At 42.0% G+C, this 25,264-nt stretch overlaps 1 protein-coding gene across 4 annotated transcripts in view; it reads left to right on the top strand.

Annotated features, from left to right (window-relative positions):
- The window catches only part of PCNX2 (pecanex 2), a 109,074-nt gene that overhangs the window by 79,352 nt on the left and 4,458 nt on the right, over positions 1-25,264 (top strand). For 2 of the 4 annotated variants that reach the window (XM_053382530.1, XM_053382527.1), the window contains 9 exons: positions 763-821; positions 5,111-5,326; positions 7,379-7,632; positions 11,052-11,285; positions 11,789-11,892; positions 17,968-18,112; positions 18,807-19,037; positions 19,652-19,926; positions 21,182-21,360. In XM_053382530.1, the coding sequence (XP_053238505.1) occupies positions 763-821; positions 5,111-5,326; positions 7,379-7,632; positions 11,052-11,285; positions 11,789-11,892; positions 17,968-18,112; positions 18,807-19,037; positions 19,652-19,926; positions 21,182-21,360 (1,697 nt within the window). The remainder of the gene's footprint in view (positions 1-762; positions 822-5,110; positions 5,327-7,378; positions 7,633-11,051; positions 11,286-11,788; positions 11,893-17,967; positions 18,113-18,806; positions 19,038-19,651; positions 19,927-21,181; positions 21,361-25,264) is intronic. The other 2 variants (XM_053382528.1, XM_053382529.1) reach the window with 2 other exon arrangements.

Raw genomic sequence — 25,264 nt, 5'->3', positions numbered from 1 at the left:
CATGTGTTATTCAAAACTTTACAAAGCAGTTGTGTGAAACTCTTTGGGCCAACACAGATGAATCTGCCAGGAGGAAAAACATGCTGTTTTTAATGGGTTTATGGTGGTATCTCTTTTGTTTCAGGAAAGCTACCCTATATATATTGGATTTCCAATGATGTGGGAAGCAAGACTCTCAAATCTTTATAGAAACTTCTGATTGGCCATACCAACATTTTAACCATCTCCTCTCTATATATGTGTAAAAGTTTATAAAGTAGTACAGATCTCTAGATAATCCAGTACTGTTTATTTGGCAGCACATTCAAAATGCCCATGTCTTTTTCCTTCATGAATTGATGTGTCTTTATACAGAGGGTGTTTTAAAATATTATTTGTTTGAAGCAGATATATATTTATTGTTTGAATGTGGAAAGCTGGGAATACATTTATTTCAAACTTACCCACATTAAGTTATGAGGAATATTTTGAAGATGCAGGTGTCAACAGCATAATTGTGGTCAGTATGAGATCTAGTGTTTTAGATGGTTCATTGCATAAAATGGCTCGCTTTCTGGAACTGCCATCTGAAACAACAAGGAATTCAGTCAGCACAGAAAGCCAGCACTGTTGGTTGATGTTAGAAGAATTTGGGTTGTGTGCAAATGAAACACTGCACAATAATATTTTATGTGGACAAATTAATCCAGATCAGGAATCAATCACTTGTACAGAATAGAAATAGAAAACAGGGATAAACTGTAGGTATCTGTTTATTTCCAGCACAAAACGAGTGGACCATTCCAACACGAGACTGGCACTTCAGATTGAAAAGGGTGCAGGTAGGGGACAGAATTTATTTTGCTCAAATTTATAATGACGGATTGTTCAAAATACTGGATGTAATTGGGTTGGATCCAGGGAGACAACAGTAAATGAAATTCTGGCAGTGGTGCAAACTGTTGTGGAAGATCTGTCAGAAGATTTTGCACAACACGGACTGGGCACAAGCATCTTGAAATAATTGTGCAAAACCTTGTGCACTAAGGGAAACTTTCAGTCCTGTTTTGTCACATTAGAAACTTGTTCTAAGTTGGAAAAAGCCTTTCTTCCTCTGAAGGAGACGGTCCACTTGTAAAGGGAACCTCTGGATCCAACCCATTCTGTTTGTAGTTCAAAGCATAATAATATTCTAATAGAAAGGGTTATTTCAGATTTTGAAATATTCGTGCTTTAAATAATATTTTTGATGAATTTGTTTTCATTATGTAAGATTTATTTATTTATTATTATTATTTTTAAAAAGGGTTATCAAGCTGCAAATAAGCCTATTCACAGAAAATATTTTGGATGAGTATGTATAGTATCACAGCCATCTATCAATTTAGCTGGTGCAGGGAAATCCTATACTGATGTTATCTCTGTGCGTCACCCCCTCACACCAAAATCAAGCTTGTGCCTAATCTTGATGCCTGAGAGTACATCCTTATGAAGCTACAGGTGCTCAGTGAAGTGCAGTAACTCTAGAGCAGGGTTTCCCATACCTGGGTCTTTAGCTGTTATTGGACTACAACTCCCATCATCCCTAGCTAACAGGACCAGTGGTCAGAGATGACGGGAATTGTAGTCCAAAAACAGCTGGAGACCCAAATTTGGGAAATCCTGCTCTAGAGCAACCAGCAGCTAGATAGGAACATTTCAAGCTATGGCTTGAACAGGGGGGCAAATGCAAAAATGGTAAGTCTCCAAGAAGAGGTGGTTTTGATGGATGAAACTTGCTGAACCCAGTGAAGAAGCTGTAACAACCCCCTCATCTGGATGGCTATTAAAGACACAGGAGCCTTGTTGTCTTATGCTTCAGGTTATTATGGGCTGAATGAGAATCTGGCACAGATGATCCCTTCATCACTGCTGTTCCATCCCGCCCCCCCAGGAGTCTAATTTCAAGTGTGCCAATACAAAGGGAGGTGTTTTAAGAATCAGCACAGTTTTTGTGTGTGCCTCTTGCAGATTTTGTGCGTGATTCCTGTAGTCAGTTGTGGCTTTAGAATCCTTCCCTTTCCCTTTCCCTTTCCCTTTCCCTTTCCCTTTCCCTTCCTTTTCCTTTTTCTTTCCCTTTCCCTTTCCCTTTCCCTTTTTCTTTCCCTTTCCTTTCCTTTTCTTTTCTGTGGCCATGTCAGCCCAGCAGCCATATAATCAGCCTTCAGTGGGGATGTGCTGTGAGGATGTGCTGGAAAATCAGTAATCCAGATACCTAACATTGCCCTGCACTCTTAATTCATGTTTGATCTTCATCAGCATATTCAAAAGGGAACTTTGCTGAAAGTTTTTGACATCTACATTTCCAAGGACTTCAAGGACCTTGGGTAGCCTTTAAATAGAATATTTCGGTGGGCACTGATGCATGGGAGAAAATGGAAGCCCTGCCCGAGCCAAGCCATGTTAATTAGGCAAGAGAATTCAAGCTCACTGGCACTGTCAGTTAGACTGTGTGACACTGTTTTGGCACACATGGAAGATTTTGCTTCATTTCATTAATCATATTTCGTTTCTTGTTTTAATTTGCGTTTTAGCGCTCTGCATGCTACGAGTGCTTAGGTTTGCGAATTAGACTTCGCAATTCTCAAAGGACTGAACAGTCCAAAGTGTGGAGAAGCAGATGAGGAGTTGGACTGGGACCAGGGAAACCTAGGTTCAAAAATTCCTGCTTGGCCAAGAAACAAACTGGGTTGTTACAAGAATAACATGTCATAACTTGGAGGTTATATGCAAATAACTAAACCAACAATGCATTATTTACCACCTGTTTCATCCACCTCCCTACTCGGGATGAGCCACACGCCTGTTGCTTTCATACCCCAAAGTCGCTTCTGCATTAACTCCCCAGTCCAACCAGTCATGATCAAAACAGGCCTACACGATCCCTTTAAGGTGCTTCCTTCTGTCTGAGGGACACATGCCAAGGAATAGAAAAATACTGGCAAACTTAATGTGGCGTGTGAACACAGGTGTGGACATCAGACCAGATTTCATAGTTGGTGTTGGGTGTGGTGCAATCAATTTCATCCATTTGATAAAAAAAAAAGACAACAACCCAAAATGGAAATAGCTTCATTAGGAGACACCAAAATCACATAGTAGTCAACTAGCATTTGGGTTTCACGAAATGCTTCCTCGGCCTTGTCTACAATTTACTGCAGATGAGGTTTCAACAGTGCTTTCTAACAGTGACAACTTTTTCTTCTCTCCTTCTGGCTCCTGTATTCCCCCACCTATTTTTAATGTTGAGCCTGAGGAAGATTTCTGTGATACCCATAACCTAGCTCACTGTTTTTTGTTTTTTGTTTTAAATATTTTTTATTAAGGATTTTCTTGTTTTACAGAAGTGTAGTGCCTCATATTTTTTTTTTCTTTTTCCATGTAACATTTTTACAAATCCGTTTCATTTGTTGAGGCAACCTAGCTCACTGTTGTGCGATTTCTGGTTGGTCTCAATAAAACTGCACAATACTGTTCCCATTTGAATTCAAGGTCTGTAATGTGACTTAGGGTTTTCTTCCAATTTATTAAGGCAGTGGTGCCTCTGGTTGGTTATCTGTGACTAACAAACCTGAAATAGTAGAATCTGAAAGCCAGAATATCTATTGCTTTATTCATTGTCTTTTAACTGAAGCATTTATAGTCTGGTGGGTGCATGAAGTGCATTACATTTACTTATTAACTTTATTTTTCACAAGGTTACATCAGGGTCAAGCATTCTCAGCTAATGTTACTTAAAGCAGGCAATTCATGAGAGAATCTGGAAGCTACAGTTGTTATAATGAATCATAATGGCTGAGGTTCAAGACGCCAATGTGTCCATTGGCTTTGTTGTAGATCACTCTGCACAACACACTCTAGCAAGGGAATAATTAAATAAATGTGGAGAGTACTAAGTAAGACTGGGAGTCTTATTCCCCATTTTGTAAGACAGTGCTCCTCATACAGACTGTAAAGCACAATTATGAATGGGGCGCTTTCTACTCCAGTGAAGCTGCCTTTTTCTCATCAGAGACACAACATTCAAAACTGAGCAACTGGGCTAAAATTATGGAGGGAAAGGCTCCTCATATTTACTTATCCTCTGCTCTTCTTTGAAAGAGTCCAGAGTGCCTTACAGGTACGTGTGGTTCGCAGGCAGCTTATGGGACAGACCTGCAAACAGAGCAGTATCCTGTGCCTTCAGACCATTTATTTATTTATTTTACTTATATCCCACTTCTTTTTCTCCAAGGAGCTCCAGGTGGTGTACATGGTTTTTGCCTCTCCAGTTTATCCTCACAACAACCCTGTGAGGTAGGTTAGACTGAGAGGCAGGGATTGGCCAAATGTCACCCAGCGAGCCACGTGGTTGAGTGGGCATTTGAACCCTGGTCTCTCAGGTCCTATTATTCCGGAACCTAAGAAATATCCGGCGGCAGAAGCACACGTATGGTGACAATGATGGAGTTTCATATCTAAATATCTAGCAATTAAGCTCCTCTTTTCTGTTTCATGGCACTCAAACCTCTGTACAATGAATATAAATCATTATGTATTGCAATTTTAGAAGTTATTATGATCTATAACTTTGTGGCTTGTATAACAACCGTGCATCCAAGCATTTCAAGAGGGCAGCCGTGATCACAATTGCTTGCATATTCAGTAAAACTAAAGCAAATGCCTGCAAGTGTATCTCTCATGCCCTGACTTCTCACTATTTTCACACCCTCCCCAAGACCCTTTGCCAAAGTTTCTGACATTGTTGTTGTTATTATAATTATTCAAATTTCTATCTGGCCCTTCCTTCTAAAGGAGCTTAGGACAGCAAACAACCAAGCAATAAAACCATACAAAATGAAATAAAAGTATATTTGAAACATTAAATAAAAAATACAACCCAAAACAAACTTTAAAAGGTGTTCAGTGATACATGTGGTAAAGTGGGCCAACATTTAATGATGCCGTGTGCTTCCAATATGATCATCATCATCTCCAAGGATGAGCTTCTGGTTGAGTAAGCAGTCAGAAAAACAGGACTCCTTTCTGAGTCTCCTGCTGGGTGATTTGTTGCTCATCCCTTTTACATTCTTTTGTGTTGTTGTGATTTTAGGAAATGACGATAACAACCTCAACTCCATCTTTTATGAGCACCTGACAAGATCTCTGCAGGAGTCTCTTTGTGGAGATTTGATACTTGGGCGCTGGGGAAACTACAGCTCTGGGGACTGTTTTATTTTGACATCAGATTACTTGAATGCCTTTGTTCACTTGATTGAAATCGGAAATGGTCTTGTCACTTTCCAACTCAGGGGGCTAGAATTCCGAGGTAAGCACCTATGTAGCTCAAAGACTAAAGAGCTAGAAAGAGGAGAAAATTCACTTGCTAAGTGCCCTTCTCATTAGTAAGCCATGTGTGCATTGCAAATCTGAATAGTGGCGTAAAATTCTCTATCTGGGTTGTTGCTACATCATCCAAAATTATTTGGGCACTGTTTCTGGGAAGAAAAGATGGTGCCCCCCCACACCATTGGTTTAGTACTATCTGGTTTCTGTTCTAGCCATGCCCACTGCCAACATGTGACACACACACCCAGGCAACAGATTGTCCCCATTTCGTCTCCAGCCCTTAACTGCTTTCTTTATAAGTTTACCTGCTGCGGTACTCATGACAAGAGATCTTAGCAAGATGTTCCCAGTTCACTGCTTTTGGAAGAGTAATTTGTGGTATAGCAGTCAATCTTAATTGGTTAGAAAGAAAACAGTGTGAAGCTTAATGCTTTTTTGGTTCATGGAGGTCTGGGAAATTATATTTTGGTCTTGATGAACATGATACCTGCTGCTTTAGCCCCAAAAGCATAATTTGGAATTTAAATCAAAAAGCTAAACAGCAGACTTTTGCTTGCTATCCTAAGTGCAGTAATGCATTGCTATCATAGAAGAATTAGAGACAGAATGTGAAACTATTTATTAGTAAGTTGAATAAAACAATGTGGATTTCCCCCACCACCACCACCAAGTGCACAATAGACCAGTTTTAGTTAGTTAGTTTTGTTTTGTTTTAAAGGCCATAGGGTTGTATCCAATGCCACCTGTGCATCAGTGGAACAGACCTCCACTTGTGCACTGAGGATTTGGGGACTCTCCAGAGAAGATTTTAATGGTGCAGAGGGAAGATTCAGGGAAGAGGAGTTACTGCTGGAGTTCCATTGTGTGGAACTCCACACAACTCACGCAAAATAGGATTCCACTCATATTTGGCCCACTGGTACATAAGACTTCAGCAAAGCTCATGTTCCAGGCAGGCATTTCCGGGCCCTGGAGGAGCGAGCATCAGCCCCAGCAGACCAGAAGCAGGTACATGGCTGGGGACAAGGTCTTGAGTTCCTTCTCCCTTTTCCAAACTCATTCATAGGCTCTTCAACCCTGTCTAGCACACCTGCCTCTTGGCATTTCTGATTTCATTCCAGGCAGGCAAAAGCACTCGCAGAGCAGAGCAGGTGAGAAGTGCGGCATGGAGAAAGTGGGCATGGCCCAGAGATGTGCCAAGGGGTCACATTCAGCCCCTAAGCCTGGGGTTCCTGTTCTAAACACTGTGCTGTACTGACTCTCATATGTGGCCAAAACAGCTGCAGTACCTATGGCTTGCTGCTAATTGAATTCCATTGATTCCTTAGGTAGAGGGAAGTCTACAGTTAGCATGTTATTTATAACAAATCTTGACTTTTATAGGCAAAGCACTATTACTTTTTTTGGGGGGGAGGGGGTCCTGTTGCTGAACATGTCCCACCTGGGTATAACAGGTCTGTAAAAGCACTCTGGGTTTATCATTTAGATATTCCTTCCGAAAGCAAAGACTCTGGCATGCACTTCTAAATCCCTATCATTCTACATTTAATGTAAAGCATTTACCGTATTTTTTGCACCACAACACTCACTTTTTTCCTCCTAAAAAGTAAGGGGAAATGTCTGTGCGTGTTATGGAGGAAATGCCTACGGGTGGCATGCCTACGGATTTTCCTCCTCTAAAAACTACGTGCGTGTTATGGTCAGGTGCGTGTTATAGAGCGAAAAATACGGTAGATATAATTAGGCTCCATATAATTTATGCCAGGCTGCCTAAAGCATAGAATTCAGCATATTTTACTTTATAAGGTGAAATCAACAGTCTGTACCTCACCGCTCTCTCTCGAGCACAGATTAATTGGCACATTTTATTCCATGCTGGAGCTCTCCCCTCCACCCCCTCCCCTTCCCACTTGCCATTTATTAAGTATTTGAAGGAGCACCAAGTATTAGCCACAAACAGTTTCATTCGCATTGATCTCACCAGTAACTGCCATTGTGTCCTTCTGCTTTTCAATTATTACTACACTCCAAGGGACATATTGCCAACAAAGGGAGGTGGAGGCTATAACAGAAGGAGATGAGGACAACGAAGGCTGCTGCTGCTGCAAACCTGGACGCCTGCCTCACTTGCTGTCATGCAACGCAGCTTTTAACCTTCGGTGGCTGACCTGGGAAATAACACGGACTCAGTATATCCTGGAAGGCTATAGCATTATTGACAACAATGCTGCCACAATGCTCCAAGTGTTTGATCTGCGAAGAATACTCATCAGATATTACATCAAGGTAAAAGCAGTGTCTGTCAGTACCTCTGGGAAGAATGGCCTGTAATCTGGCAGCCCAAACCCTTGTGTGAACCAGAAGCATATAAGTTTTGGGTGCATTGGCCCCTGCATGAATCACAACACTGTGCTCAGGGCCAGCCCACCCATGAGGCAAAGTAAGGCCATTTCCTCAGGTGGCAGAATCCACAGGGGCAGCAGGTCCCAGTGTAGAACTTTATCCACCCCACCCCTCTTGTTCCTGACATAGATCTTCACAGGGAGATGGCGTGGGGGGGAGTGCCATTTTGTAGTTTGCCTCAAGTGGCAAAATGTCTTGGGCCGGCCCTGACTGTGCTACAACCTGTATAACCAAAAAACAAACCAACACAACAACCTCAGAATATAAAAAATGTAAGTACAACCCTGCTAGATCAGGCCAAAGGCCCATCTAGTCCATAATTCTGTTCTGACAGGGGCCAACCAGATGTCTGGGGGAAGTCCACAAGCAGTCCTGAAGGCAAAAGCACTCTCCCCGCATGTGATTCCAGCAAACCAGTATTCACAGGTGCACTGCCTCTGATGTGGAGGCAGAACACAGCCATTGATAGCTGTACCCTCCATGAACTGGTCTAATCAACAGACCCATCCCCTGGCTCCCATACAGGTGCAACACTGTGATGAGAACAAAACATGGTTATTTTTTCCCCCAAAACTGTATCTAGTGAATGCAAAGGGCTTTCACTAAAACAGCACCCACACAATGATGACCAGGCATTGTCACTGACCTGCCTTGCCAACACTTGCATCAAGGTCAAATGTCGGGCAATGGGCAGCAAACACAGCAAATGCCAGGCTATCACATTAAGCTATTGATGAACGGGATGCTGACAGGCATCTACAACAGCCATTTTCAATAGGATCAGGCAACTAGTCACAGATTTAGCAAAAGTAATAATTGCAAATTAGGTCATCACATTTTAGCTTTCAGTCATCATCTTTAAGAAAAGTGCTTGTGTTCCTTTCCTCTTAACCATGGAGAGAGTGGATGGAATTTATTGACTATTTTGATCAGTTGGTGATATTGACTAACAAAGATGAGCATCCAGCTGTGTTGGAGATGCGTTTCTTTATTTCATAAAATAAATCCTTGAGATAAATTACCCTTGTTGCAATGACTGCCAGAGAATGCATTGCTTCTTTCTCTGTGCTTGATGAATATTGAATTTAGTAAATGGGAGGCTGAGACTAAAATGAGGGATGTTTACAGTAATATCCTATGCGCACTGGGGCATTGGCCAATGTGGGGAACAGGATGCTGGACTAGGTATTTGATCTGATCCAGCAGAGCAGTTCTTATGATCTTAAGGACGGAGGTCTGAGAATAGCAGATACCAGACACTAAATGTAAGTAATAGCATGTGGTCTGAATATAATATGCACGATTCACTCAATAACTGACATTAGGCAACTGCCATCACCGTACCCTTTTAAGATGCCTACTGAAAACTTTTCTTTTTCAGCTGGCCTATTCAAACACATGATTTGGTTGCATCTGTCTTTAAATGTGTTTTAAAAAGTTTTGTGGTGTTTAATTGTTTTTAGATATTTGAACAGTTTTTAAATGTTTTGAATTTTATTTTATTTTAATTGCATTTTTATTACAGATGTGTTTACTGGGTTCCTTTGGGAGGAAGGGTGGGATATAAATTAAATAAATAAATGAAGAATAGGAAGTAGCCATTTCTGCACCACCACTCCTCCCCAAATCATATTAAATGCCTTTACACGTGCATTCCTGAGTAATACTCCAGTTTTTACATGCAAGGCACTGGTGCATACCAACCCAAGACCAGGTCCTGTGCTCTACCTTGGCTATTTTAGCTTTAACCTAATCCAGAGATCAACAAAGATTATAACATGTCTCATTCTGGTCTTAATATGCCACACAGAGTACTTTTTGTTATGCAGGGATGGGGGGGGGGAGTACAAATGTTTTTAATAAATAACACTGATGCTGGCTGAGCTTTGCAAGGTGTTGTCTCAGCAAAAGGACCAGAGTCACCCCAAGGCTGCCAAGGCTCTAGCCTATTGAGAGAGCTGTCTAAAACTGTTAAAGGCCCCATAGCTTACACTACAGTGCAATAATCATCCTCAGACTATGAGGATGCAGGGAGAGCCAGGTCTTCAGGCTGGGATGCTGCAGAAGGGTCATCTGAGGGCTCCCTCCCTCCAAGGTGGGATGACTTGTGCATCATCTGAATCTGAGCCCTCCGCAGGATGACCCTGGGAACCTGATGTAGGGTACATGATGGATACTGGAGTTAAGGATTAGACATCAGTACAATCTAAGACAAATGGAAAGTTTTCACTATTCTGCTTTTATCATTCTGAAGTGTAGGAACATGTTTATGCACAAGCTGTATTTAAAATCAACCAAGGAGGCTGGAATACATTGAATCAAAAGAGAAGGAGAATTAGAGGTTAAAGACCTAATACTAGAAATCAGGAATTTCTTTTGAGGAAAGCATGCTGCTATGTAAACATGCTGGAATAGCAGAATTAGCATCTAGTTTCAAAATATTTAATTTTACATTATCATATGCTTGAAGATTTCACATTTATCTTTTAAACAATGCTAGCAGTTGGCTTTTTGAATTGATTCTCTCTCTTTTTGTCCAACTTGCCATTCAATTGACAGCCGGGGGGGAGGTGGAGGAGACTATTTCTCCACATAAAAAGAATTTCTGCTCTCCTCTAATAAAGTGGGTCAGTTCCTATAGCCTTTCTGCATATATTTGAAATAATTTCCTGCCTGGTTACTGCCGGTTATTTATTCCCCCAGTGCCTACACATTCGCTTTTCAATTTATTCCTTAAAAAAATATCTTTAAAGAATAAGTCTGCTGCTGTCTTTGAGTGTGTGTGTGTGTGTGTGTGTGTGTGTGTGTTTTGAGTTCCATTTTTATGGCTCTTCTTAAAAGGCTCTGTGCTTATCAGGCTCTGCACAAAAAAAACCTGTCCTTGGTTTGTATCCATCACTCTGTCTTGTTTCTGTGCACTAAGTAGGGCCTATTTTCCACATTTACTTGCTAATTTGAATATGCAACTGAGAGTGTGGCACCCATGAATTTTAAATAGGTAGAGTAATTGTGCTTGTTCTATTGTGGCCTCTTTACCTCCTAATTTTACTGTTGCTCTTTCCATTCATTTATTGTGCACACTTGAAATACAGTCTCATCATCCCCATTGTTTGCGATTCATCAAAGTCCCAGGGGCATGTAAGACTGAAGGGGTCACATAACTGCAATAAGATATTGGAGAATATCACTTTGTTCTCCTTAGATGGCTTGCCTCTCACCTTTGTAGTATTTAAATAACTTCTGGCTTCTTGTGTTATTAAAACAAGCAACATCATCTTCTTTCCTTTTTTTTTTTTTTACAGAGCATTATATACTTTACTGCAAGCTCCCCCAAAATCCTACATTGGCTAAGAGATGAGTCGTTCCAAAAAACACTGCAGCCTTTCTCCAAGTGGCATTACATAGAGCGGGACCTTGCAATGTTCAATATTAACATTGACGATGACTATATCCCTTGCCTTCAAGGAATCACCAGGGCAAGTTTCTGCAGTGTTTACTTGGACTGGATTCAGTTCTGTGCTGCAAAAAGAATGGAGGTACATTTCGGTCTAACGCTGCTGATTTAATGGGGGTGGGACGGGTTCTCGCCTTTACTTGAATTCTTGTTAGGAACAGATGTTCCAAATCAAAACAAGAAAGTTTATTGGAGTGCGAGCCATCAGCAATACGTTGTGGTAAACATGGTACGCGTTTTCCAGTGAGATAAGAGGCTCTTGAGCTGACTCCAAAGAGCTCCTTCACTGAATTGGTTGTAAGAACTGGGGAGCAAAATGGAGGAGAAACATGATGGTAACACTTGAGAAAGCAGAAAGTGTTGGGAATAGAGAGAGCGTATGTATCTTGTTAGCTACTGGGTATGACCTGCTGTGGAACTGATCTAGTGCACCTTACACTGATATGTTATGAAATTAAAGGACTTTAGTCACAAAGACAACAGTGGTACTTTTTGTGCATATTTGCATCAAAGCACAATGGGTTGTTGCACTGACAATGTCCCCCCCCCTTTGGGATTAACTGAAAACTTGTAACTATTTTTCAGCCAATAGAGTGTGATGAAGATTCTCCTCTGGTAACTCTTTCCTTTGCCCTGTGCATTTTGGGTAGGAGAGCACTAGGAACAGCATCGCACAATATGGCCATCAGGTAATTTTATACCAATGCCATGGAAATTATGGATGTAATAGTTTGCTGGTTTTTCATTTGCCATTAAATTCTGCAGGGTAGTGGAAGAAAGGAAAAACACGAAAGATAGGTGTAAAATCATTTGTAAAAAAAAAAATGGTTACAGTTACAAATGGCAGCATTTGTTACTTAGTTGTCCCTAATGAAATACAAAACTTAATGATTATCTTGAGAGTTAATTTCACCAATGAAACCAAAATAGCCAGATGAATTGGCAGAATTGGAAAAAGATTGCGTCCTTTTTGCTTTGGTGATTTACAGTGTACATATTGCATGTTGACCTGAAAAGTACACCCCACAGTGCTCAATGGAGCTTTTCCCCTAATAATAAGTGTGTATAAGAGTGTAGCACTAAAAGATTTCCCCCTGTTGTGCAGTTGAAACCATCCCTCACTTTTGTTGTTCCAAGAAGACATGGTTCACAATATGGTGGCGGCGTTTTTAATGAAAAATAGATAACTGGTTAAGTCATACTTTGGACTCACCAACTGATCTAGTGTGCATTTGAAACACCCAAGTTTCCATCCACTGTAAAAGAGAGAAAAGTGGCGGGCATTTTATACACCTCCCTTTTAATGTTTAATGTTTCTGCACGAGGGGGACAGGATCCTTTAATTTAAACCTCTCTTCAACCAACATGTTGAAGTAGCAGAACCTCTTGGCTGCCATGGGTTAGTTCACACATTGCCTTGACATGATCTGGGGTGCAATGGAACATGACCTGCACAGTGCAATGATATTCAGAACCACCACACTTTCCCTGAAGCTGAATTCTTCAGGAGAAGTCGTGTGCTTTAAATTTGGGGTAACTGTGGATGTGACATGAGAGGAAATGCAGCTGAATTTTCCCTCTTGGCTGTTGGGGAAGAGGAGGGGGAGCACATGATGAGTCAAAGGTTGACTAGGGCTTATTTGTGCTCATGCACATTAATTAAAGCCCAATCTAAGCTGCCAAGTATTCCTTTGTAGCCCTGCCCTACATGCATGGCACTAGGTGGCCATGCCTTCCCCACATGGCCTTCTGAGCCAAATAGGGAGGCTTGGCAGGCCAAATTTAGCCTATGGGCCAGAGGTTCCCCATCCCTGCAATAAGCCATGGTTTCTCAGGATATGTGGATGCAGCCAATACAATAATGCCATTTTGATGACTCTGCCATGCCTATGCTTCACATGTGTGTGGATGGGAGCTGGGAACTGCACAAGGTGGAGGGTCTCATCTGTACCTTATCACATTGGCATCAGAGCTGTGTATAAACCCATGACTCACTGCTAGGCCGTATGCCAAGAAGAGAATGGTGTTATTATGCACAGTAAAGTTATGTAGGATTTAGCAGACAACAAGTAAGACCGGGCCTTTTATGTAGCTTGTTTCATGTTGATGCTACATTCATTTAAAAGCCATTACTGTTTACAAGGCAAAATGCATATTTAGAGAGCAACGCTGAGCTGTATGCTACTACATACAAAGTGAAGTTTACATTATATATGTACGCTGGCAATTTGCATCCATTTACACATGAATTACCTTTAATCAATTAATGGGAAGATTTTAATGGTAAACCATGAAGGTAAATATTCTCATGCAATGTATGTAAATAACATTTCTGTTACCTGTCACTGTGAACGTCAGGAGAAGCCAAACATTATCTTTCAAATTATGCAGTACAGTTGCTAATTAAGAAGCACAGCATAGCTATAGAAAGGATGCATATCCTTCTAGCTAGACAGCCTCTTATATATGACCCAGCTATATTATTATTATTATTGTTGTTGTTGTTGTTGTTGTTTGTTTATTTATTTATTTATTATTTATACCCCGCCCATCTGGCTAGGCTTCCCCAGCCACTCTGGGCGGCTTCCAACAAAAATTAAAATACAGTAATCCATCAAACATTAAAAGCGTCCCTAAACAGGGCTGCCTTCAGATGTCTAGATCCATTATTTTTATGGCTCAATTAATGGAGGCAGTTGTGATCAATGGTAATGGGGGGGACGACCAATGAAAAAACACATGTTTTCAAGAGGATCTGTTTTACTGTGTCCTATTCTCTCTCTCTTTTTTTTACTCATTTGTCACCCCGTTTTCTTCCCATTGACCGTTTCATTTCCTTCTCCTACTTTCCTAGATTGCCCCTTTCCATCCTACCTCTCTGTTGCTCCTCTTTCTGTTCAATTGCTCAGATGCCAATCTGAGGAACCAAAAAAGGAAGGGGGAAGGAGTTCTGCTCTTCCTACTTCAGCTCTATTAAGCTCTTTTGAAAGGGAAAGGTAGCACCCTCACCACTTTATGATAAAGGGGGCAGTCAGCGGGGGGTGGGCTAAGCTCAGAGTCTTTCTCAGCACCGTTGCCCCATGGGCATCACATTGGAGACCCCAACTTAAATTGGTGCAGAATGCAGTGTCTAGAACGCTTGTGGAGCTCGGTGGTTCGCTCATATTACATCTAGGTGAAGGTAAAGGGACCCCTGACCATTAGGTCCAGTCGTGACCGACTCTGGGGTTGCGGCACTCATCTTGCTCTATAGGCCGAGGGAGTTGGCGTACAGCTTCCGGGTCATGTGGCCAGCATGACTGAGCCGCTTCTGGCGAACCAGAGCAGCGCACGGAAACGCCGTTGGAGCGGTACCTATTTATCTACTTGCACTTTGATGTGCTTTTGAACTGCTAGGTGGGCAGGAGCCAGGACCGAACAACAGGAGCTCAGCCCGTCACGGGGATTCGAACCGCCAACCTTCTGATCGGCAAGCCCTAGGCTCTGGTTTAACCCACAGCGCCACCCGCGTCCCCATATTACATCTACTCTTTGCCAATTACATTGGCTGCCTGTTTTCCCCAGGCCCAATTTAAGGCATTAAACTTAAACGGTTTGGGACCAGGCTATCTGAAGGACCACCTGAACTCTGGTCCAGAGGTAAGAGCTTTCAGGTTAGTTAGTATAAGGGACAGGCGCTTTCCTGTGGTGGCAGCTCCATATCTGTGAAATAGCCCTCTGCAGGGAAATGTATATGGCCTCTTTTTTGTTCACCTTTTATTTTATTCCAGTCTGTATTTAGTTAATTTTTAGTGCTGGGGTTTTATAATGGTTTTGTTTGCTACTGCTATTTTTAATGTTATTTTTATTTTATTATACTTTAATCATTTGGATTTTTAGTGTATTGTGAAAGTTACATGATTATGTTGTAAAGCACCTTGTGAGGATAAATATCCTGAGAAGAAGATTAAAAACCCATTAAATAAAATAAAATAAATTGGCCAACAGGCCAGAAGAAGAAGAAGGGCCCTGAGGGAGGTTTTGAGATTAAGAAAGCTAGGAAAATTTCAATATAACCTTATTAAAGTCTTCCCAAGAATGCATGTTAAACTGAGGAAATGCAATAGATTTGAACTAATAGATCTGCCATACGTCGAAAAGAGAAATTTAGACAGTTTCGAGTTAAAGCGTTGGTACAGTAATAAAATTTGCATATTTTATTTCATCTCTGCTTTCATAACCTGATCTCATCATATGGCACTGAAAGACATATAAAATATTTAAAATAATGGAGCTGTGTAATTGTCTCCTACTATTTTGCTCCTAATGTGCATCTACTTTGCTTTTAAGAAGTTCAAGTTGCTGAACTGGCTGTTTGCATTTAGGCAGACTGAGCCCTCCATGCATTTCTATAATAAGCTGAATTATTCCCGGTAATTGTGAATGTGGGTCCAATAAAAGCTCTCACCCAGAGCTCTATTGTTGCAGCCGATGTCTTGTGCCACTGTTACCATAGCTGTTAATGTTATTAGTGAGATGATATTAAAATGCACGTTCCTTGGTAATAAATCCAAATCCCACTTTATAAAAACCCAGCAAATAAGCTGTTGCCTTCTCTGCGATCAGTAGTACATTTTCTTCTGGTCCTAGTACATCTGCAGATGGGCATAATATTTTAAGGGTCTTTGGATGCCCATGTTTCCACTACCACTCAGAACAATTGCCGGCTCATCCTCCTCCCCAAGCTCAGAGGTGGCAGCACTGGTGGAGAAAATAGAAACATTCCATGTTCAAATCAGAAGCCCAGATGGCTTTCATAATTCTGGGACTGTTCCTGGAAAATTGGGGCTCTTACAGGGTATGCACAGTGCTGTCATGTGACTTGCATAGGAAAACAAGAAGCAGGCTTATACTGAGTCAGATGATTGGTCCCTCTAGGTTAGTATTGTCTGCTCTGACTGGCTGGTTTCTGTCAGGAGCTTTTTCAGCCCTTCCTGGAGACACCTGGGACCTGCAGGCAAAGCAGATGTTTTGCCCCTGAACTATGGCCCTTCCTGGCTTCCACAAACATTAAAGTTGTGTGAACACTCTCTTTGTTACTATGTGCTTATGTGCATTTGACACTCAAAAGCTTTGCCTGTGCCCAATATATGTGAGCTTTTCCGTTCATGGTCAGTGCTGAAATAGAGCAGTCTTTCAATAAGCTTTCCTCCTGCTGCTGTTTGTCAGTTTTAATAGTATGCTAGCAGAAACAAAAAATAGCAGCATTGTTTTGAAGCTCTGTAAGAAGAACAGAGAGTTTAAGAAAGTGCCCAGTCAAACCTCGGTTTCAATACAGCACTTCTACTTTTGGTCTATACACATTTTTTTCTACTCCTGAATATAATTAAAAATGCTCTGCTATGTAGGCAGTTCACATTTTATTTAAATTTTATTTTTTTAAAAAAAGAAAGAAAGAGGAATGGTACTATATATAAAAAAGAACTTCTAACATCCTCTCCAAGGACGCAATCAAAAATACGCTCTTGTAAAAATGGTAAAACCATGTCAGGTAGACGAAGCAACATCCTGTGGGGTTGAAACCAATGCTCCAAGGTCTAGTTCTGGTTTCCTGAAAAGCATAACCTAGTTTCCTGGAAAACATGCTTCAAGGCAACTGCATAAGTAGTTTTTACTTTTTTTAAGAATAATAAACTCATGCAAACATCTGTTCTTTGAGTCTGAGGGGGATTGTAGCTCAGCGGAAGAGCTCGCACTTTGCATAGGGAAGGTCCCAGCTTCAGTCTCTGGCATTTGCAATTATACAGATCGGGTAGAGGGGAACGGGACAGAAACTTGGGAGAATGGCCAGCAAGAGCAGGCAATGTTGGGGGTAGATTGGCAAGGCGTTGGCACTAAAGCCAGAGATGTAGCTCAGCTGGTCGAGAGTGAGACTCTTAATCTCAGGGTTGGGGGGCTCGAGCCCCACATTGGGCAAACAATTCCTGCATCTCAGGGGGGTTGGACTCAGTGGCACTTGTGGCCCCTTCTAACTCTATGGTTTGAATACAAGGCAGCCATTTGTGAAGGGAAGGGTCTCCTCTGCTGCTATCAGGTCCTCAGAAGGTTGGCATTTTCTCACATATATAGGTCCCAGGCATTCAGGACTTTATATGTCAACATAAGAACCTTAGGTTGAGCCTGGTAACATCAGTGCAAATCCTGAAATATGGGTGCCAGTGGAGACTGGTCCGCTTGGACAAAAGGAGCACAGCACCGCCCCACCAGTCTCATTCTGCCCTCAGCCAGCCACCACTTGCCTTCCTGCCTTCTTACATCCAGTCCCGGGGGTGGTACTACCTGGGGGTGGTACCAGCTGTCAGCTTCTACTTCCTTAGTCTACAAGCTGCTATTATAGAACTCAGCAGGGAAGAGGAAGAATGGGACAAGATGAGAATTAGCAGTGGTTCTGACTTCACTTAATATTGGTCTCCTTGCCCTATACTCTACCAGTTCCGATGGGCACCAGCCACCACTACCAGTCAGCAATCTAGTGACAGTATATGGCACTAGCTGCAGTTTTTTGGACCACCTTCAAGGACAGCTCTACAGAGAGGACATTGCAGTAGTAGAATTAGGAAGTTACCACAGCATGCAAAACTGTGGCCTGGCTATCCTTGTGCAGGAAATGCCCTAGGTGGTGAACTAACTGGGCCAGGAAAAAGATAAGCCCTGGCCACGGAAGCTGGTCCTCTAATGACAGTGTTGTTGGGTGAAAAAGATTAACTAATGACATTCTTCCACAGTTTAGAGTCCTTCCTCCATGGACTCCATGCCTTGTTCAAAGGAGACTTTCGGATCACATCAAGAGATGAATGGGTGTTTGCAGATATGGATCTGTTACACAAGGTTGTTGCTCCTGCAATCAGAATGTCATTGAAACTTCATCAGGCAAGTTTTCCTCGCTTTATGCTTTTCTCTACCACTATTACCAATAATATGGTTTATATTTCTAAATATTGTTTTTATAATGATTACAATATATGGTAGCTGTAAAAAGGAGGCCCACAATTCTCTCAAATGGATCAATAAAACACAACAGTGCAGTTGTGGTTTTCTTAAACATTTTTTCTGTAGAACTAAAATGATTTCTCCTGTACTTCTTGAGCCTTCTGCCTACATGCAAACTCACCAGTTACTTATTCAGCCATCACTTTACTTGTATAGTGAAATGGTGAGAATGTGTTATTAAAGCCAGTTCATTTTAGAGTGTGACTTGAGTTCAAGGTAGACTTGGATTACTGCCTATTTGTTTGCCACAGTTTGAGTCTGACTCAGAGTAGATTTTCAGCCCATAAACTAATCAGATTTCCTTCCAAAGTTTTCAAGCGAAACTTTTCAGATCCATTTAAATCCTCAGCAGACTTCAGTGGGTGTGGTTTCTGCTTTTTTCTGTGTGGTGGTAGCTGCTCTGAACTCCCTTTCCTCTAATCATGTTAATCTCCAATGAAGTCTTTTCTGAGCTGAAGTAAACAGTTTTCTGGCAAATCTCATGGGGAGCAAGATTGCATACGCTGCTGCCAACAACCTCCATCTTCTTCACAGAACTTTTTGATCATAGCAATGCCTTTTCATTTAATAAAAGGACCAGTTTACCTGTCCAGATGAATATGAGGATCCTGCCATCCTTTATGAGGCAATTCAGTCATTTGAAGAAAAAGTGGTAATCTGCCATGAAGGTGATCCTGCCTGGCGTAGTGCTGTTCTCTCAAACAAAGAGGAGCTTCTCACTCTGAGGCATGTGGTGGAAGAAGGGACAGACGAATACAAAATTATTATGCTCCACAAAAGCTACTTAAGCTTCAAAGTGATCAAGGTACCACAGCTGCACAATTTTCATTGTTTTGCTCTTATGCTCATAATATGTCTCTCTCTCACACACAAATAAATGAATAATGATTGCCTAAAAAGATGTCCCCTGTCATGGACACACCAATTAGGAAGGTCGACAAGAATCATATTCTCTCTTTAAAAAAAGAAAAAGAAAAGAAATAACAATATATGATTAACATACTGTTGAAAGTCTACCTGTGATCATTTCCTTTTTCCTGAATATTTTATTTATCACATTCCTGATAGTGCATGCGGTTGAAGTTTTTCTTGCATTCTGTTGCACCAATGCTTTACAGACATCAAGAAACAATCTGTTGATTTGTCTACCTTCCCTTGCCCTTCACTATATGAGTAAATGTTACCATATACAAAGAGTTATTACTTTTCCCCATTGAAGATGGATGAGTATATGTACTGTAGTTAACAAATGGATTACCATATTATTACCGACACATATTATTTGTTCCTGTATATATCCTGTTGAGCCTTGAAGTTGTTAAATACCATTGAAAAACAAATGCATAAAGCTTTCCTTTAAGATTTGCGCTTAAGGTGTTTGGGGGAACATGTTGGCATATCCATATGTTTGCTTTTTAGGTTAACAAGGAATGTGTCCGAGGGCTCTGGGCTGGACAGCAACAGGAACTGATATTTTTACGCAACCGCAACCCGGAACGAGGCAGCATCCAGAACAACAAGCAGGTTTTGAGAAACCTGATTAACTCCTCGTGCGACCAGCCTCTGGGGTACCCTATGTATGTTTCCCCTTTAACCACATCCTATATAGGGACCCACAGACAACTGAAGAATGTTTGGGGTGGACCAATTAGCCTGGACAACATCAAAAGATGGTTCAGAAACAAGTGGCTTAGGTAAGCTGGTGGCACCGCAGCAGATGTTCAGTCACATCTGGAAATGAGTTTGTGTGTGTGTTCTTTTGTAGGGGGAGCAGGGCTCTCAAAATATATAAATTGCTTGGGGGACATACAGCTTTTTCGCTTTAATGTCTTTCACTCCAGCCCAGGGTTTGTGTACACCTGAGTTGGGTCAGAAGAGAAAGTGTGCTAAGTGGCCAGCCTGCCCTCCCTTTAAACAAGTGTGAAGGCTCTGTGTGCTGAACTTCTTGTTCTGTTAAAACAAAATAGAGCATCTCCTTGTTGTTGCATTTGCTGCTTTCCTGGAGTTCTTCCTTTCAGGAATTAAAGCACAATGCAATCCACAGGGCCTTGTGTTTACTCTCCTTATAGTATTTATTTGCCACCAAGTAAACGGGTGGCACTGTGGGTTAAACGACAGAGCCTAGGACTTGCCGATCAGAAGGTCAGCGGTTCGAATCCCCGCGACGGGGTGAGCTCCCATTGCTCGGTCCCTGTTCCTGCCAACCTAGCAGTTCGAAAGCACGTCAGAGTGCAAGTAGATAAATAGGTACCGCTCCAGCGGGAAGGTAAACAGTGTTTCCGTGCACTGCTCTGGTTCGCCAGAAGCAGCTTAGTCATGCTGGCCACATGATCCGGAAGCTGTACGCCGGCTCCCTCGGCCAATAAAGCGAGATGAGCGCCGCAACCCCAGAGTTGGTCATGACTGGACCTAATGGTCAGGGGTCCCTTTACCTTTACCTTTAAAGTTAACAGAAAAAGTAAAAAAAGTTGTACACACATATAAATGTTTGAATGCTAATGAAACCATAAAATCTTACACAACATAAAACTCACAAACTGAAAGTAACAACCAGAAAACAGAAGTTGACAGCAGTACAGTGCCAAACTACAGAACGTACAAAAAGATGTGGGTGGGGAAATAAAAAGTGCCTTCAGCTGGTGCCCCAAAGGCCAATGTCATCTGTGGAAGGCCTTCCATTGCTGGGCTGCCACCACAGAAAGGGCCCTGTTTTACACCTGTTCCTCTGCTTCAGTGATTCTGGTCTTGAGTCATTGTTGCCTGCTGAATTCCTTGCATTTCCTATATTCAGGCAGCTGCTAACTGAGGGAGGCTCACTGTGACAAAGTGTCCTTCATGAACAATGGAAGACTTTCCCCCTCCTCACTGCTATGAGTCCTTTTTTAAAGTCAGCTGTGGGTGCGCCTGACAATTTTGGGGTCCCCTTTTGTTCCCTTGTATTTTAAACAGGATGCGGAAAGACTGCCATCCAAGCCACAACAGTGGAGGAAACCTTGAGGAAGGAGCGAGTAGAAATGGATCTTCCAGCAGCAATCCAGTTAATAATTCAAGTCAGAGCAGCAGTGCCCAGCATACGAGGAACAGCACACCCCAGCTGCAGCCTTCTTTAAAAGTTGCTCAGTTTTCAGGTATTTACACTATTCATTTATTTTACTTTTTGCTTTACAATATCTATCAGCAGGAGTGCACCAAAGGTAAGATTCGGTTCAGGACACTCTTGGGTGCTTCAGAAAGTGGGCCAGTTCAACTTGGACTGCTTTCAGGAATGACCTGCTTCTCCCTGGATCCGAATCGGAACCTCACTTTGGAAAATCCGCAGTCTTTTATATCTCCTTATTGACTTACACAGGTGTCAGGTGTGGAGGTGGTTGCTCGTGAGTAACCAGGGAGGGCTCTGACCTGTCTTTTACAGGTTTTATTGGTGCAAACTATTTACAGTGCAGAACCCCAAAGTTCATGTCTGTCTCAGTCACTTGCAGATTCTGGGAGTGCCCCTTTCCGGTTTCTCCCCCAGCATAAGAACTTAGACACCCCAAATCTCCGCCTCCCCTCCTTACGTTTCACCCCTCTGCACAAGCAGGGCAATGGAAGCAGCATGGCTGCCTCCTGGCCGGCTGGGCTAGGTGAGGCGCTTGGGCTCTCCGTCGCATCTTCGAGCCCTCCCTTCACCTGGCTACCCACCTCCCCCTCGGCTCCACTGGAGGTGTGGCTTTCTCCACCGCCAGACGAGGACCTGCTTCTCAGAATCACCGGAGGCTCTCTGTATCCCCCTGCGTCCCTCTCCCATCCCGATGGCAGTCCCCTGACAGCAAGCAAATGAACAAATGGCTCTAACTTTTTGACCAAACTGGGTGGCATTGGCTGGGGTACTAGTCATTTCTGAGCAGTTGAAGATGGCTAAAGATCAGACAAATAGGTGCAGAAGTTTCTATGATACTTTCTATGAATATCTCTTTATGTGCCCTTGCAAGGATGAAATGGTCCAGTAGGAGATATTGGATTTGTTGAACCTTCAAGTTAGCTGCATTTGCTATATTTAGGTATAGATTCTACAGCTACTTGCTGAAACTTCAAGTCCTTGCCATTAATAGGCAAGGCTGGAAATGATCTTCCCATAAATGAAAACTGCAAGATTAGAATTGCTGCTGCGTCTTCTAACTTGGCCTAACTGAACACATATGACTGTTTATTCTTGTAAACTAGTGCTGGAATAATTGGGAAGGCAGGCTTAATTGCAATATAATAATCATGAGATGCCCAAGTGGGTTTAAATGTTTCTTAATTTAATATTTAATTATATTGGCATCTGCAAAATTCGGTTATAGTTGTTTTTTTATGACCTGAGTAGAACCAGGCACAATGGGAGTGGGTTAGACGCCTCGAAAAAGTGTCTTAAGTGTATAGGGGAGCCTTTGTTTTCTAGATGTTTGCAGATATTTGGTTATTTATGTGCAAATATGGGTGGTCTACTGTACAGCACTGCAACCATTTAATTAAAAGACAAATATGCAATATTTCTGGACAGTGGTCAGCTTAGCTGCTGAAATTGTGAACAGATGTTTGGCCACACTTGACTGTGAACATCAGGGTACCAGATTCCCTTGTTTCACTTCCTAGCTGTATTTTTTTATATAAAGGTATTAACATTAAAATAATCAACAGACCCAGAAACAGAATTTAATCCAGACTCTGAGCTTGAAGAAGTGAATGTTCAAAATAAGGGTATTGTTGCAGCAGAAGTTTGCTGTGAAGGCCTGCATCTAATTACAGTTTAAAGTGGAAGATTCCCTCCAGTTCTCTTCCAAACTGCAGCGCTATCTGAGGATGCATGTTCAAAGGTGTGCCAGATGATTAATAGCGTTGTGCCTCTTTAATAGGAACCACAGGGCTTAGACTCGGGGGCCACCACAACCTGTCATGCCAGCTCTGAAAATAAGCTGTTTGTTATTTTAAGCAGAAAAAGTAGAAATGCTTACTGGTGCATTGCTAATAGGTGAGCAAGATGCACATCCAGTTCTGTATTGCTGATTTTAATGATTTTTTTAAAAAATTGTTTTAAATAGTTTGTCTTTACTGATCATTTTACTGTTTTATTATTTTTTGTAAGCTGCTTTGAGGGTTTTTTTACAATCACTTAGTATATAAATTTTATGAGTAATGTATATACATTTACATCCCCCCCACCAAAGTGGCTAGGCTACTCATTAAACAGGAACAGCGTTAACAGTATATGTCCATTACATTCCATCAGCATCCCACGAGGTTAAGTTCCCTGTTCCACTAGAGAATAGTGGATTGGTTTTTATTTACCAGGAGATGACCTCACATTTGCGATGACAGCATGTAGCTTGTTTTGCTACTAGTCATGTCGAAAGCCCTAAAGGGGGTTGATTCTTTCTCGGCTTAAGCATATAACCATGACCATTGGTTCAATTCCAGTTAGTGTGAATGATTTATAGATTTTGCTATTACTGGAATATTTTAATTTTAATAACACAGAATCGCCAAGTGGCCTGCATTACTTGCATATTATTATATTGCAATGTGAACCAGTCTCTCCTTTTGACTGCTGCTACTTTTTACTATCCAAGAACTCCTTCTCATGACAGCAGGGAAGATTTCCAATTGCACCTGAGCCTCTGAAGTCATTTGCTCCAACCCAGACCTTTGAGTTGCTATACTAGTAATGTTAAATCAGGATACTTTGGCAAGTGCCCTTGTGCTGGTATTGCAAGCTGATCCAGGTACTCTGATGCAATTGTATATCTCAGTGTCCTGAATTATAGCTGTATCACGAGAGCATCTCACACAAACCCTTTGCATGGCACACAGTTAAGGACCGGCTGTGTCTGCGCTGCATCGTCAGAGCAACTCCAGGTGACTCAAAGAGTTAGCGGTGCTCTTTTGTTATGAGTTTCACCATCATCATCATCATTTTATTTGTATACCGCCTTTCCATAGTTGAAACTGTGCTCAAGGCGGCTTATGACATGACAAGATTTACATAATTACAAACATGACAGAAGTCATAAACAATAAATAAAACATCAAAAAGTACACAACCAAACGGAAACAATTTCCACGTAAATCATAAGATCTAAAACTAAAGATGCAACAATAATATCAATAAACAATACTCCAGCCCAAGAATTTGTTCAACAGCTTCAGCTTTTGTAGCTGGAGTCAGTCAGCATTCCACTCTCCCAGGCCAGGTGGGAAAGGGTCAGCAAGACAGGGTGCAGCTCTTCCAGCCAAGATGGTCTCATTTAAAACAACACAGATTAGAATTAAAAACAATTTAAAAGCAGCTGCAGTCCTTGTGAAGTCTGTCAAGCCCTGCTCCAAGCCAGGTGGAAAGAGGCAAGGGCAGGGTTCTTTGGACCCTCAGCAGGCAGTCTTCCTGGGTAGCAGCAGCAGCAGCAGCAGTCCTTAAGAGCCTGAGTTTGCTGTGCACAAGGTATCTGTGGAGCTGTTGCTTTGTTGGGTTTGCTTGCTTCCCTTCCTCCAAAAAGCTCCAAGCAGCAACTGTCAGGTTTGTCAACTTTTATTCCCACACAACAGCCCTGTAAAATAGGTTAAGCACACACACACACACACACACACACACACACCCCTACCTGAACTTAAAGGCTGAGTCAGTGTGAACCCAAGTCTCACCCATTAAAGTCCAGCACTTGTGTTCCTGCACTAGACTGGTTTTCAGTGTCCCTCCAAGCCCCTATGCACATATACCTAGAGGATGGGGGCTTCAAGAGGTGCATAGGATTGAAAATTTATTTCTTGCAGGATTGCTGAGCAAAACTTGCTGTTCTTGTGCAGAGAGCAAAAGATGATCCATAAGAGTTCCCAGGAACCTAATGACTATTACATGCAACAGGGATAAGGAAATGTTGCACTCCAGATTCAGTTAGACTCCAGTTCCCATCAGCCCCAGTCAGCACAGCTAACAGTGGGGGCAAAGGCAATTCTAGGGTGGTGCGACTGGTGTGGCAGCACCGGGTGCTGCTCTGCAGAGGGTGCCACAGCAATGCT

Source organism: Podarcis raffonei, chromosome 3 (genome assembly GCF_027172205.1).
Source record: "Podarcis raffonei isolate rPodRaf1 chromosome 3, rPodRaf1.pri, whole genome shotgun sequence".
In the NCBI taxonomy this organism is placed as follows: domain Eukaryota; kingdom Metazoa; phylum Chordata; class Lepidosauria; order Squamata; family Lacertidae; genus Podarcis; species Podarcis raffonei.
The sequence above is the reverse complement of the archived record's forward strand: the minus strand, read 5'-3'. Positions and strand labels throughout refer to the sequence as shown.